This window comes from Lactuca sativa, chromosome 4 (assembly GCF_002870075.4).
Source record: "Lactuca sativa cultivar Salinas chromosome 4, Lsat_Salinas_v11, whole genome shotgun sequence".
Lineage (NCBI taxonomy): Eukaryota > Viridiplantae > Streptophyta > Magnoliopsida > Asterales > Asteraceae > Lactuca > Lactuca sativa.
This window is the reverse complement of record NC_056626.2, coordinates 11424682-11439722: the sequence shown is the minus strand read 5'-3', so window position 1 is coordinate 11439722 and position 15041 is coordinate 11424682. Positions and strand designations below refer to the sequence as shown.

At 32.6% G+C, this 15041-nt stretch overlaps 1 protein-coding gene across 1 annotated transcript; it reads left to right on the top strand.

Moving 5' to 3' along the window:
• Window positions 1–14144: 14144 nt before the first annotated feature.
• Window positions 14145–14648, top strand: LOC111887312 (alpha-amylase-like). The gene has a single exon (XM_023883474.2). It carries the CDS (start codon window positions 14145–14147, stop codon window positions 14646–14648), a length of 504 nt encoding a protein of 167 aa, XP_023739242.1.
• Window positions 14649–15041: the final 393 nt, after the last annotated feature.

The window sequence follows — 15041 nt, the reverse complement described above, 5'->3', positions numbered from 1 at the left end:
GTGCATGCACACGAGAATGGGGCTAAAACATCAAAATCAACCAACTCTAAGCACTTAGGGTTTAGAACAAGGCTATATTTGCATAAAGGTAGTTATATTGAGTTTCTAGAGCTCAATAACATTCAGATCTATGGTCTCCATCCAAAGGAGAGCTCAAATCTCGAGTTTGAATCATATAAAGCTCTAAAAGAGACATAACAAGCATAAAACAGGGTTTAATGTAAGAATAAGCAAGGTAATAACTTTATTACCAGAATATGAAGCAGATGGAAGCTAACTCTTGGATCTCCTTTCTCTTATGTTGATCTTCTTTCCTTCCTTTTCTTCTACAACTCCCAAGTTATCGCAAAACACTAAATCTCAACAATGGGGACTAGGGTTTTACAGAGAAATGCTCTAAAGGTGTTGGAGGCTGGGGTGGGAGGCTATAATGACGTTTAAATAGGGTACAAACCCTGGGATTTAGGGTTTCATCCAGACTAGTAGACTCGCCGAGTTCGGGATACAGACTCATCGAGTCGCCTGGTAAAGATGCGTGCAAAAACTGTCTCTACAAATCACATTTAGCAAAAGATGTTAATTTTTTGGTGCATTAACACTAAATCACATTTAACATAAGTGGTTGGTTTTTTGTTGTTAATCTTCATAGTGACTATATGTTCATATATTTTACCTACATGGTATGTGTTTGGGTTGCAATTAAGGTTTTCATTCATTTCTAGGGGCTATCTATTTCACTACAAGATATCGTATCGACATGAGACATGGATTATAATCATTCTCTCTGTCCAAGGTTTGTTTCTCGACTTCCGACTTATGACGATTGATTCAGACTAAAATTGAAGATTTTATGATTAACTTCCACTTAGGGAAACATTTCTATATTCCCATTTTGACTATCACTTCTTTACAAGAGTTACCTCTTTCTTAGAACATGTCAATATGGTCCTTCCAAAATCATACTATACTTCCAACTGTCCATAAGCGAACAATCTTTGGTAAACCTCATATTGTCCTCGAGAATTGCTTAACTATTTTAGTCATATCTTGTTCTAGTCCCATTTTTCCTTTCAACACCCTAGGCATTTGGAAAATGAGAACATATTAATATTATAGCATAACATAATCAATCCTATATATCAAGCATATGGGATTTGATACATAATGTCTCACATAAAGACATGATACTTTATGAGTCTCTTGCTACATTTCCATATATAGAATTTCCTTATGTCGAATCATTTCAACATAACATTCATATATATATATATATATATATATATATATATATATATATATATATATATATATATATATATATATATATCCATGACTAAGTTCAATTAAAATTTCAATCTAAGCTTTTAAATTCGAAATGAAGTATGAGTATCCTCTCCCTATAACCTTTTATAGTGAAACAATATCCAAACTTGCAACTTTGCAAATTTGTAACTTTTGTTTCCTATAAATTGTATTACAACCTTGCAATACTTTGTATAATGGTTGTGCTCCCACTAGCTTAACAATTATACTCTTTCTAGCATAACAATTACGCTCCTACTAGCTTTGACATGTACCCAGAAATCAGATGGACTTCTAGAAATCAATACTTATTGAATTTCTTACCAAAGTTCAGATTTTTGATATTTAAGCTTCTCAAGCTTATACACCTTTCATTAGAAAGCTCATATGTGTGTCTAAACTATTTCAGAAGCTAGAGCAGTAAGTCCCAAATGTTCTGACTATTTGCCATTTTCTCACAATTCGAACTATGAAGAGGGATGTTGTAATCATATTCGAATTCGGGAACGCAATTAACACAACTGCTAACTCCTTAAAATCTACTTAGTGAAAGCATTTCCTGATAATCATTTTCATGAAGTGGAGAGAAACCTTTTTCCACTTAGATTTTATGGTGTATGTGATCCTATCCATATAAATATGTCATTTCTAACAACTATCATATGGCAAGTTTTATGACAAATTCAAACTCATATTGACTGAACTTGTTCAAGCTTAATTTCTTTCCATCTGGTAGCACGAGGGTCCTACCATTGCTTCCAAGTTATTTAGCAGCTCACCCCTACAGATCAATGTACTTTCCACTGATTAAGGTGTTTTGCCTTATGCGTTCAAACGAGAACTCATAGAACTCACATGTATAGTTATCTTAAATGGAATGACACACAAACAAGAATATGTCAATCACGATAGGTTTTAAACCTCAGATAGTGTGCTAGTGATAACTTTAAGTTTATTCCTGATTAGTTCTTGAAACTATTCTAGACCATTAAGACTCCCACTGGACTCTTGACATATAAGATTCTCTGTCAAGAAACATTCCGTAACAAACATATATTCAAGATTTAGTGTGAGATCTTATCAAGACAAAACTCCATGTAATCAGTCTTAGTTGATCTTTTTTTTTTGTCCAAAAACATTACAACTACCAATTTCAGATGTGGAAAAGTAAAACATTTCTAGTCCACATTTCATGATGTGTTATAAACCTACTTAACATGTTACTCAAGGCACAACTTGATGCAACTAGATTATGACTTGTAATCTCGATTTTGGAACGAAGTATGATTCATCTTCTTCATTTAACCATTTCAACAATTCTTGATTCCTCTTCTTAGCCATACAAGTGTACTAAGGTGTTCTTAGAGGATTAACTGTGACATGGTTCCATAATCAATAGGATGATCATAAAACACGATACAAAAGTATTCTCCTTTCCTTTCAGATTGGAGAAACTTTTATCTTTCTGCCTAATTTGATTCTTCTTATTCGTTCTGCTATACTTTGAATTTTTTCAAGGTATCAGAATTATACTTAATCTTTTAAAGATAATCATATTTACTGAGCTTTCAGTAAATCATGACGAATAGACTTTATCGTCCTTTGTGGTGTATCTGACCATTTCACATCAATGTGTACTAGATCATTTGGTCTTTCACTTGACTTACATACATATGTAAACAACGAATTAGTCCCAATTTTCCCCAAGTACCAAGATTTCCATACATCACATAATTCAAATCATATGATTCCAAGTTTCTGTCCAATTGAAACTTGGGCGATGAGAATCTTTCCTTAGAAAATTACGACACTCCCACAATCGATATAGCTAAGAATCAAATATTTTCAATATTTCTATTAATAGAAACATATAAACAAAAATTTTCACTAATTCCATTGAAAGAAAACTTAAAATAAAATAAAATCAAATTTTCTTTATTTATAAAATGCAAAAAAACTTGTCCTTACAACGCAAATACATATAAAAACTATGTTACTAAGTATTCCTAAGCAATTTGTCATAACTCTAAGTAGTAGCTTCAAAAATCTGATCATCAAACCATGAGATCGAAATCCATCTCTTCACGATCAGACTCAGCTTACTCTTCCTTTAAGCTTCATTTCTTTTCTTCGATCGTGCAAAACATCAAAATGTAATCTTATCGCATCATGTATTAAGAATCTATGAAGAGGAACTTAATAGAGTTAGATAGTGAACTTACCTGAAGTAGAGCCATACAATTTGACGTTACCATCTCTTAGATCTCTCAGGTAGTCAGGGCAGCTTCGCTTCCAATGCCCTTTTTTTGGCAATAGAAACATATGGACTCTTTAGGAATGACAAGAGGGATTATCTCGGAATTTGCCTTTCTCTTATGATCAAACTTTTCGACCATGGCTGATTCTTTCCCTTAAGAGAGTAAATCCTTTATGGGATATCATTGGGATTACCAATGTCCATGGAGGTTTAGTAAAGCCCCCCTTTATATATCATTTTCTATTTCCAGCTTCTTCCCCAATGTTCTTCACTGTTCTTCCACAATGACTATTTTCTTCCATTTCTCCTTGCTAGCCTGTAATCGACCAATGGTGGTTTGTTTTTGTGGAAAGGTCGATTTGGTGAAAACGTCTTGGACACCACTGAATCCCGGAAGGAGGTTTTATGCGTATCATACTAAGGATTCTATTTGTGGGTTTATTTGATGGGTTGACCCACCTATGTGTGCTAGGAGTAAAATCATCATACCTGGTCTTCTAAGAAACATCAATATGTTGAAGGAAAGGTGTAATGGGCTGGTAAGAAGTATCAACGTGTTACATGAACAATGCAATGGACTTTTAAATAGGAACAACATGTTGGAGGCAAGGTGTGATGCATTGAAGGATGAAGGTTTCAAGTTGCAAATGTATTTATGTGCAAGTTGGTTTATGTTTGTGATTGCTATCTTTAGTATTTGGTCTATGTAAGGGATAGGGTTAGAAAAATGTGGGGTTTTTTGTTGATCAAGTGACGCAGGGTAATGAATTCCAGTGTATTGGTATAAAAATGGTATCATTTTGTTGTAAGTTGACTTCATCATGTTTGTAATGAATTCCAATGTTGTTAGTGATATAAATGATAATGTAGTGTTAAAATGTGTATCAATAGTCAAATATAAGAACATAAATAGATCCAAAATGTAACAAAAGTACATTACCAAAATACGTGTCATAATTTGACATTGCATCTTTTTTCCTTGCATCTAGGATGTCTGTTGTTGTAGGTGTTAGTGGACCTTTAGCCTTCTTCATTGCCTTCATGACATTGCATATCCTCTTCATTAGATACTCCCTAATGAACTCTAAACATGAAATTACAGGTTTGTCCTTGCCTTTCTCTATCTTCCCATTAAACACTTCACACATGTTAGAAATCAACACATCAGAAACTGCTCTTCTTGTACATTACAATATGCAATTAATGCTGATAAATAACTAAAACACACAAACATGACCATATGGAAACATATACAATTACCTGAGAAATGACTATTCGCCCAATGTACAGGAGGAATCTGCTTTAACCTCTGACATGCCTCTTTATCATACTCACTAAACTCCTTCATCAATTGCTCAAACTCAGGAATGGTGGTTGCTGATGCACTCATGCACACCTCCATAAGTGGTCCCTATTCTCAGTTTCCCCCACTTCTTTCTCATATTTTCAAGAATATATCTGATACAATATCTATGCTCAACATTGGGAAACAATTGATCAACTGCAATTTGTAAACCTTACATGACTCAAAAGTCAATAATTAGAATTAATTAACAAAAAAACACAATCTAAATGACCAATTGATGAACTGAAATTTACCTTTTGACTGTCACTTATGAAAGCATAGTTTGAGTTGCTCCCAAGCTCCAAGTCATCTCCAAGGTTTTCTAAAAACCACTTCCAGCTAGATGTGTTTTCAGACAATAATTGCATAGGCCAAGGGATAAATTCCATTGTTGGAATCTAAACCAACTGTTGTAAGAACCTGACCAGGGAATGGGCCTTTCATGAAGGTATCATCCAAACCTACTAAGTCCCTAAGACATGCCTTGAAACCTTTTTTCAGTGGACCCAAGCATACATAAATCCTTCTAAACTGCCTTGTTGGGGAAGTGGGGTTGCCATTAGGACACACATCTATTTTGACTGTTGTGTATGGGTTTGTATCTTCAAGTTCAAGAGCATAGTCCCTCAACAATTCAAAGTGTTTTGTGTAGTCCCTATTTACATGCTTTCTTGCCATATCTTTTGCCCTACACACCTTGTCCATTGAAATACCCACCTGGTAGGTCTTTTGAAAGTGATCTTGTATGGCTATCAAATGAATCTTTTGATCTACCTCAACTTGATCTATGATTTTCTTGCAGATTAACGAAGCAGTACAATCCCTGAGTTTCCTTGTTTGTAAGCATGTATGAGTTTGGTTTAAAGTCCTTATAAACCACTCAGATTCGGGGTTTGACCTAGATGCATGTATATACCAACCATATGTTGCTTTTTGTGTCTTTACTTCTTTGCCCTTGCTTTTTGAAGTGGTAGGTTGAGTTCCCACTTGACCTTTATTGATGACAGGTACAACTCCTCTACACTGTTCCCTAAGCCTTACATTGTCATTTTTTTTAAGAATAGATTCCTTATTGTTTCTAGTGCATGCACATCAATTAGCTCTTTTAGTTCTTTTTTATTTTTACACTTTTGTCCAACTGAGAATGACTGTATATGTATTGACCAAAGGCTCCATCTTTTTTCTTTTCCCAAATTTTTTATAAGAGCTCTTCTTTCTCTGTCTTGGTTTGATCCTTCATACAATGATTCAAACTCTTCATTGTTGATCACTTCCATATCTTCAGGTTCATGACCATGAACATCATTAATACATGCTCCTTCAACGTCAGTTTCAACATTTAGACAAAAGTCTGCCATGTCCACATCAAAAAACTCGAGGTTTGGACCAAAACCCCAAAAAATGCATAATGCATACCATAGGGACCATTTTTGCAATTTTGTCTATATATATGTAGTTTGGTATATTTAGTTGAATCGGCCCGAGTTTGATCTATTTGGATTATAAAAGAAACATTTTCCTTTCACTACATACATTTGAAACTCCCATGATTTTTCAAATTGTTTCCAATGATACTTTAAAAAAAGTTACATAATGTTATATAAATATAAAAAAACATCTACCCAAAAATAAAATTATAATTGTTTGAAAATTCGATTTGATCAAAAGCACGAAATATATATGCAGATTATATTTTATAAATGAATTCTTTTTATAATGAACTTTTGAATCTTGAAAATACATATAAGCAAGCTTTCTATATTAAGTAACTAACTGAATTTACGATTTTAGAATTGAACAAAAAGTTATCCAATAAGAACTTACTTTTTTGGATAGCAACTTACGAGATTATAGAAAAATAGAACTATTAAACAATAAAGAAAGGGTAAACAAGAGAAAGGGTGTTTTACTAAATAAGTTGAATAATGTTTTATTAACAAAAAAACGTGTTTTATTATGATGTTTTCATCCCACATTGATGGTGAGAGTAAACAAGAGAACGTTTCCTCTTCTATAAACAGGAAAGGTTGTGAATTGTTTCAAAGGGACCAAACCATGAGAATTTCCTTATGCCTACCTTTTTAGGATGTTGAGGGTATTTCTTGGTGAGATTGTCTTTATTGGCAACTGTCCATCTAAGTTTCAAAATTCCGAAAATGGTTTTGAACTATATTTTTTTAGGTTCAAACGGAGTTTCAGATGAAAAACCGTTATGTAGTTTGGTATATTGAGTTGAATCGGTGTGAATTTGATCAATATGGACTGATTAATGAAGCATTTTCCTTTCAGCACATACATTTGAAACTCCCATGATTTTTCAAATTGTTTCTAATAGTATTATAAATAAGTTACCTAAACATAAAATTATAATTGTTTGAAAAATAAATTTGATTCAAAAAAACAAAATATATACAAACCGGGTTTCAATAGAAAAAAACGTTATGTAGTTTGGTATTATTAAGCTGAATCGGTCCGAGTTTGATCAATTTGGACCGATAAATGAAACATTTTCCTTTCACCACATATATTTGAAACTCCCATGGTTATTCAAATTGTTTATAATAATATTATAAGTTACATAATGTTATATAAATATAAAAAAATCTACCTAAACATAAAATTATAATTGTTTGAAAAATCACTTTAATTCAAAAGCACGAAATATATACTCGATTATATTTTATACACAAACTTTCTATATTCAAAAGCACGAAATATATACTCGACATTTTGAATCATGAAAATACATATACACAAACTTTCTATATTAAGTACCTAACTGAATTTATGATTTTAGGATTTAACAAAAAGTTATTCAATAAAAACTTGATTTTTTATAGCAACTTACTAGATTACTGAAAACTGTAACTATTGAACAATAAATTTTCTGGATAACGTTTTATTTTTATTGTTTAATATTTTATTTAACAAAATGAAATTATTGGAAAATAAAGAAATGAGTTTAATTAAAATGTCTTTTTCCTACATTGATCGTGAGAGTAAACAAGAGAATGTATTCTCCTCTATAAGTAGGAAAGATTGTGAAATATTTTAAAGGGACTAAGCCATGAGATCTTCCTTGCATCTAACTTTGTAGGACGTTGAGTGTATCTTTGGTGAGATTGTCTTTGTCGACAAGTGACCAATTAAATTTCAGAATTTCGAAAATGATTTTGGATCATATCTTTTAGATTTGGATCGAGTTTAATAAGGATCCGAGTGTCTTCTCGCTGAGTTAGGCAAACTCGCTTCCATTAGAGGCCAAGTTTAAGTAACATGTCGGGTATTTGGTTGTGTTAGCCAAGTTTTACAACCATGTATGTAATACAATTTAAAGTTTTAACCTTATAAAAGACGTCACTATTATCATATGTTCTACATAATTATGGTAACATTTATGATACAAAACATTTTTTTTACTATTTAAGATAAAAAGTTGTCTCTATTATCATATGTTGTACACAATGATAAAATTTAAGATAGATAAAAAGATGTCTCTATTATCGTATTTTCTACATAATGAAAATATTTAATATAAACATTTTAATTTAATACGAAATTATTATTTAATAGATAACAATAACAATTTATTTATTTTTAAAAATCATTTTTTTTTTCTATTTTAATCATATAACATTGTATATGCAAAACAATTTCAAGTTCCAACTTTATCTCTTATAATATAGTTCAACATAATAACAATACTAAAAATCATTTTTTATATTTTTTATGAATTTTTTTTAATTGTTAATAACAATGATTTAGTTTTTTTTTTAATATAAAATATTTTTTTATATCCAACGCAACGCGTGGGCATTCGCCTAGTATATATATATATATATATATATATATATATATATATATATATATATATATATATATATATATATATATATATATATATATATATATATTCCAATCGAATGTTACAACTCTCCAACTTTGTTAATTGCATTTAAGTATTAATTTAATATTCCAACACTTCAAAATCCAATTACATGTGTTTAGAATTAAATGAAAAAGGTTTCGAATTCATTATACTTAAATAATGATACTTTGATACTTAATTAATTAAGATTAAAATATTCAAATTATGTTTATTCAATTAAATCAATAATAATCATTTAATTTCTAGTCCAAATATTATATCAAAATCCTTCAAACCAATTACTAAAAAATTAATTATGTGTCTTTACTCTTTTGTGTGTATTTATTTATATAAGAGTGTGTAACGACTGCGTTTCTGGCTAAGCATTATTATAATGATGTCATAGTTAAGGTCAACAATTGTAACATATTTTATGTAATTGAGAAGAATTATTTGAGTATTATGTAATTTATTTGCAATATATGTGCTCACTACTAGAAAAACAGCCTTTTACGACGCTCATTGCGCGTCGTAAAAGGCTCAGACGACGCGCAAATGCGCGTCAAGGAAGGCCCTGTCATAAAGAGAGACGACGCGCTTTTGCGCGTCGTCTATAGACGACGCGCATTTACGACGCTCATTTACGACGCGCAATTACGACGCGCGTTTACGACACGCAATGCGTATCAAGGAAGGCCCTGTCATAAAGGAAGACGACACGCACTCGCGTGTCGTAACCTTACGACGCGCGTGTTAATGACACGCAATGCGTATCAAGAAAGCCCTTGTCAAGAAAGGCCATGTCATAAATGAAGACGACACACATTTTTGCGTATCATAATTTTAAATGTTTAAAAAAAATATTATTTATAGATTTACTTATTTTCAAATTAAATTTTTATTTAGTGTTTCATAATAGAAAATAAAATATCATATACAAAAAATAGAATCCATTGCATAAATTTAATGTCATACAAATAATCGTTCCATGGAAAGATAAAACAAATCAATAGAAGTTGTAACAAAAATTTACAAACGAATTAGATACAAAAAATACAATCCATTGCCCCTTTGCTTATTCAAGATCAACCTACAAGTAGCTAACTAATATGTACAAATTCACCTTTGTTTCTAATCAATTTCTTAAATACTTTACAAACATAATTCATCCATAGTACCTGAACTATAGTTGCAGCCTTGTTTCTTCTTCTTCTTCTAAACTCATCTCTTGCAACCGTTGCTCTAAGCCTAGTCTGAATAGATACAATAGCTCCTTGTCAGTTATGTGAAAAAGAGAATTGATTTGTAGAGAAAAGGGATGCATAATTAACAGCAACACATAAAGGTCTAGGAGCATAGATTAAAAAAAAGAGGCATCAATCTCTCCAAAAGTGCCTTTGACAGATGAAGAAGTGACTTCTAATATTTTGTCAACAACAAATGAACATTGTGCATGCTCATTACAACATTCTTTGACAGTAATCTGAGTGAATAATCTTATAATGAAAATCATGCAAATCAGATTTATATAATATATTTCATCATATTTTCTTGCAAAATTTATAAAAATGTATGTTAGACTAAGTTACATTAGAACCAGAAGAATTATCAGTCAAAACCTTATAAAAATCAGATTTACTTTCCTTTTTATCCAGAGTGACAATTAATCAGCACAAAACATACCACCAGACCTGGAAGGCTGCCCTAGCACATAAGCACTGGTTGAAAATGAAATCTTTTTGTCCAACACATTCATACACATTGATTATTGGTCATTAGATCCATGTTGATAAGATTAAGAGGATAAAAGTGTTACTTGCCTCTTCCTATGCATACTGATCTGCCCAAGAGGTAGAAGAAGGGCCTACATTTTATTGCTAATGATATTCATTTGCCCAATCCCCACTTGCAGGCTTGACCTGGTTATCCTCAATAGTCAATTCCCCATGACTCATCTTTGAAACAAACTGAAGGAACTTGCAGTTCTGCATATTATTTGCCAAACCAAATAAATAATATACTGATTATAAAATAAAATTAAAAAAAAGCATTTTAATTCAAAGTAAGTAAATTAACCTGAAACTTTGGATTGGTGTTCTGAGCTAAAGTGTGTGCTAGCATTCGGGTCTGCTCCATAGCAGCCAAAGATGGAATGTTTGCACCTGCCATTCGGTCCACAGACATCATCTGCGTTTGCTCCTGAAATCAATAACATAAGAATTAATAGTAAGTCAACATTTAACTATTATTTTAATTATTGATGTGAAAGAGCTCATTAACATGCTGGAATTTAAAAGCCCAACCCCCAGTACCATGTTGTCGCTCAAAGGATAAAGCCCAAGCATTTGAGTCCCCACCGTGTTGTTGGGAAAATTCATCAGCCCAGCAATACTGATCCAGCTCTGCATATCTACCAGGCATGTGCTCCCTAACCAACCCCCCATGATTATCGATCTCTAAAGAAGATAACAGAGCATTCACCTGAACAAGTATTTTAATGTAATAAACAAAGAAATGAAAGTAAAATTGCTATTTCTTGCATTTAATTATAATCTTTAATACCATGTTATTGTTGAGTTGGAGTACTTCATGGACATCATAAAGGAACATGATGTCTTGTGAAATTGAAAAGAATTTGGTGAAACATACAGAGAGAAAATGGTTTCTTGTAGCATCGATTCCCTGAGCCAAAATCACATCTTCAATGCTATCTGGATGGCTTCTTTCCCAATCAATCATATAGACCTGAAAAAAGACATGTCACTTGCAATGAAAAAAGACATGTCGTATCGACGAGAAATCTCACAACTTAAATCTTATAGACCTGAAAGAGGGTATTTAATTTTTTTAGTAAAAGAAAAAATCATTTTACTATTTTTTTTAAATAAATTGACATTAAGCATATAATACAGGGTTTTCATTAACCAAGAAGATTACCATACTAAAACTCAAACACCCCACCCATGCAAACTTGTAAACAGCCGAGTACCCAAATACCGGAAATACCTGAGCTGATTTGATAGAGTCGCGATGAAACTGACATACTTTTCCTAAAGCATAAACCGCATTATCATATGCCATTATATTATCAGGCTGGAGGGCATTTGGGTGTCTTATTACAAAATTTAGCCTTGAAATAACCTCTGAAAAAATCAATAAAAAAGTCAACAAGTCAATATAGAATGGAAAGAGAAAGGATTTGCAAGATCTAATTTACCTCCAACAAGAGGTTTAATTACAGAGCCGCCATGTTCTGCACACACGCCAAGTCCATATAAAGTTGCCTAAAAAAAGTCAGCAAGTTAACAAGTGTAAAATCGTAAATATGAAATTATATACACAAATTCTGACCTGTCGGATATCTGGATTCTCATCATTGCATGCGTCAACAAGGAAAGGGATCTATGTAGCATAATATCTGGTTTGTAATTAAAAAAAATATTAAAAAAAATATGAAGGTTAAAAAGGTAATTATGGTAAGTACTATGCAAGGTAATGTACTTTAAAGCTGTTTGCGACACTACTCTGCCATGTTATCAAAGATTCAAATAGCAATTCATCTCTCTTCTGTTGTCTTATCCTTGCCCTTCAAAACATTAAAAATAATAAATCTAATTGCTTTAAAAAAATGTATAATCAAAATAAGAAAATAAAAAATGAAATTGGGATTAGAATACTCAATACTTACCCACATGGGCATTATTTAAGATGATAACTCATCAAAGAAAGGTAAAAAGGAAGCTTTAAATGTTTCCACTAAAGTTCCCAAAATTTCACCAACGTCTTAACAAAAAATAGTCAAACAGATAAGGTTTATAAGATTCATGCCAATAGTAAAAAAAAATGGTTATTTGTTGGGAAAAAAGAAAAGTCAACAAACTTGGTCAAAGACTTCTTCTTCTTGCTCTTTTTCTTCTTTAAGAAGCCCTCCTTCTTCTGCATCAAAATCTTCAGCATTTGTCCTTTCAGCTCTTTCTTTTTTTTCTGCTTGAACTTGCTGTAATCACCTGTTTTATTTCATCAACAATGCTTCTCACTTGATTTTCATCTAAAGAAAATGTCAAAAATTGGAAAAAAACATAAATCTAATGTTTAAAAATTTACCTGTTCTTGCAAGCCAACCACAAGCTCTCTGAGCATGAACTCACCATGTTTCTCTCTCAAGAAGGTAAGACCTGAAGGAGACACATTGATGTTAGATCCACCCAAAAGTAAATGTAAATCACATAGGACTTTTCACAGCTTATCTAAGAAAAGTTTATATAATTTGTGGTTCTTTATTTATTACTAATGATAGATAGCCAACTACAGTCGACAACTTTATACTTTCCTCTTATAAACTTTCATCTAGTGAAGATCAATTTTAGCTGATCATATGAATGATGTGTTTTTCATCACTTACACAATAAATTCAGTTTTCTATCAAGTACATAAAGTAAGCTTTTTTTATGAGGAAATGAAATTCAATTGTATATATAGTACATCAATAGTGACTATTAATTCAAAAAACAACACCTATCAGAGAGAGAGAGAGAGAGAACCTTTGAGAAATAATAACCTTCAGGCACAAATATTTGAAGGCTTAAGTTGCCCTCATTGGAAGAGCCACCATCAACTAAAATTGTTTGTGTGTCAGCTGAATTTCATTTTCTAAGGTGAATTGGAGATCTTGATTTTGGTACAGGAGGCTGAACTCCTTTTAGCTCAAGTGTAACAACTTATGCATCTTCTTTGTACAGATCCAAATATCTAATGAGACTGTTGTTTGCATCAGCTATGAATAGTCTCCCTGACAAACAACATTAAAAAAGTTTAATGATATGTACTCTATAATTAGACTGTTGTTTGGAGACTTCAGATATAATAAGAAATCAATTGAACTTGGGAATTAGGAGAAAGAAGAAAAGAACACAAACCTTTGCATAACAGTTAAGCTACATAACATCTGGAATATTCCTTGAGCATGAAAAATTCCCAACATAATCAAACCCTAACTTACAGAACCATGAAATCAAAAATAATAGAGATGCAAAATGAGTATATTCAAAAGAAATTGAAGGATTTCCAGTTAGCAATGGAGTAAATCGTACCTGTAGATGTCGTTATTTAGATATGTAGAGAAGAAGAGAGGCAAGTCATGGCGTGTGAACAGATAAGCCGATATTAACATAGAATCTTCAAGAGGATTACTCGGTGGAGAAAACCTAAAACTATCGATGGAGATTTTTGTGAGGAGTGATAAAGATGGAATCGGGGAAAAGTTGGACCAGGGATTATCGTGAAAGTCAACCGTTAATTCTCCCATCCTTCTGCTTGAATTTGAAACCTAAATCGTGTTTGAACTGGGTGATATGGAAATGTTCAGACAAAATATGGAGAACAAAGGCAAAAGAGAACGAGATAGGGTTTTCAAAAAAAATGGGATTTTACTTTTTCCCCTTTCTACTACCGAGTACAACAAGGGAATCAAAGCCGTTGCAGACATAGTTATAAATCACAGAACAGGGGAAAAGCAAGATGGAAGCGGGAAATACTATATCTTTGAGGGTGGAACTCCAGATAAACGCCTTGATTGGGGATCTTCCTTGATTTTCAAAGACGACGACTATTGTGTTGGCAATGGAAATATCGACACAGGAGATCCCATTACAGGTTCCCCAGTCATCGATCACGTAAACCCTATAGTCCAAAAGGAGTTATCTGATTGGATGAATTGGCTCAAGATTGAAATAGGGTTTGATGGGTGGCAATTTGATTACGTAAAAGGGTATTCCTCGAGTTTCACCAAGATCTACATGACCAACACCTCTCCCGATTTTGCAGTTGGAGAGCTATGGAGCTCGTTAGCTCATGGGCAAGATGAAAAACCATATTAAAATCAAGATAACCATAGAAATGAACTTATGAAGTGGGTGGAAGAAAGGGGGGTTTTGGCAGGGATGATCTAGGGTTTTCAGCCAGTGGAAACAAAGCGGGCTTTTTAATTTTTGGATTTCATTTCCCCCTTGGAATGAAACGCGCGTTTCATTAAAATTTATAAAGCGACATGGTTAGACGACGCGCATTTTATTTAAGGTGCCCTCCGTTTTTTTATTAGACACTAATTTTAGGGCACGCAAAAATGCGCGCCCTCTATGCTTCATATTTTGGAAAACTGACATCAACTTTTAGGGCACGTTCAAATACGTGTCCTCTATCAGCGCGTGTCATTGATTGCGCGTCGTAAAAGGCTGTTTTTCTAGTAGTGGCTTATAATGATATAATAAAAT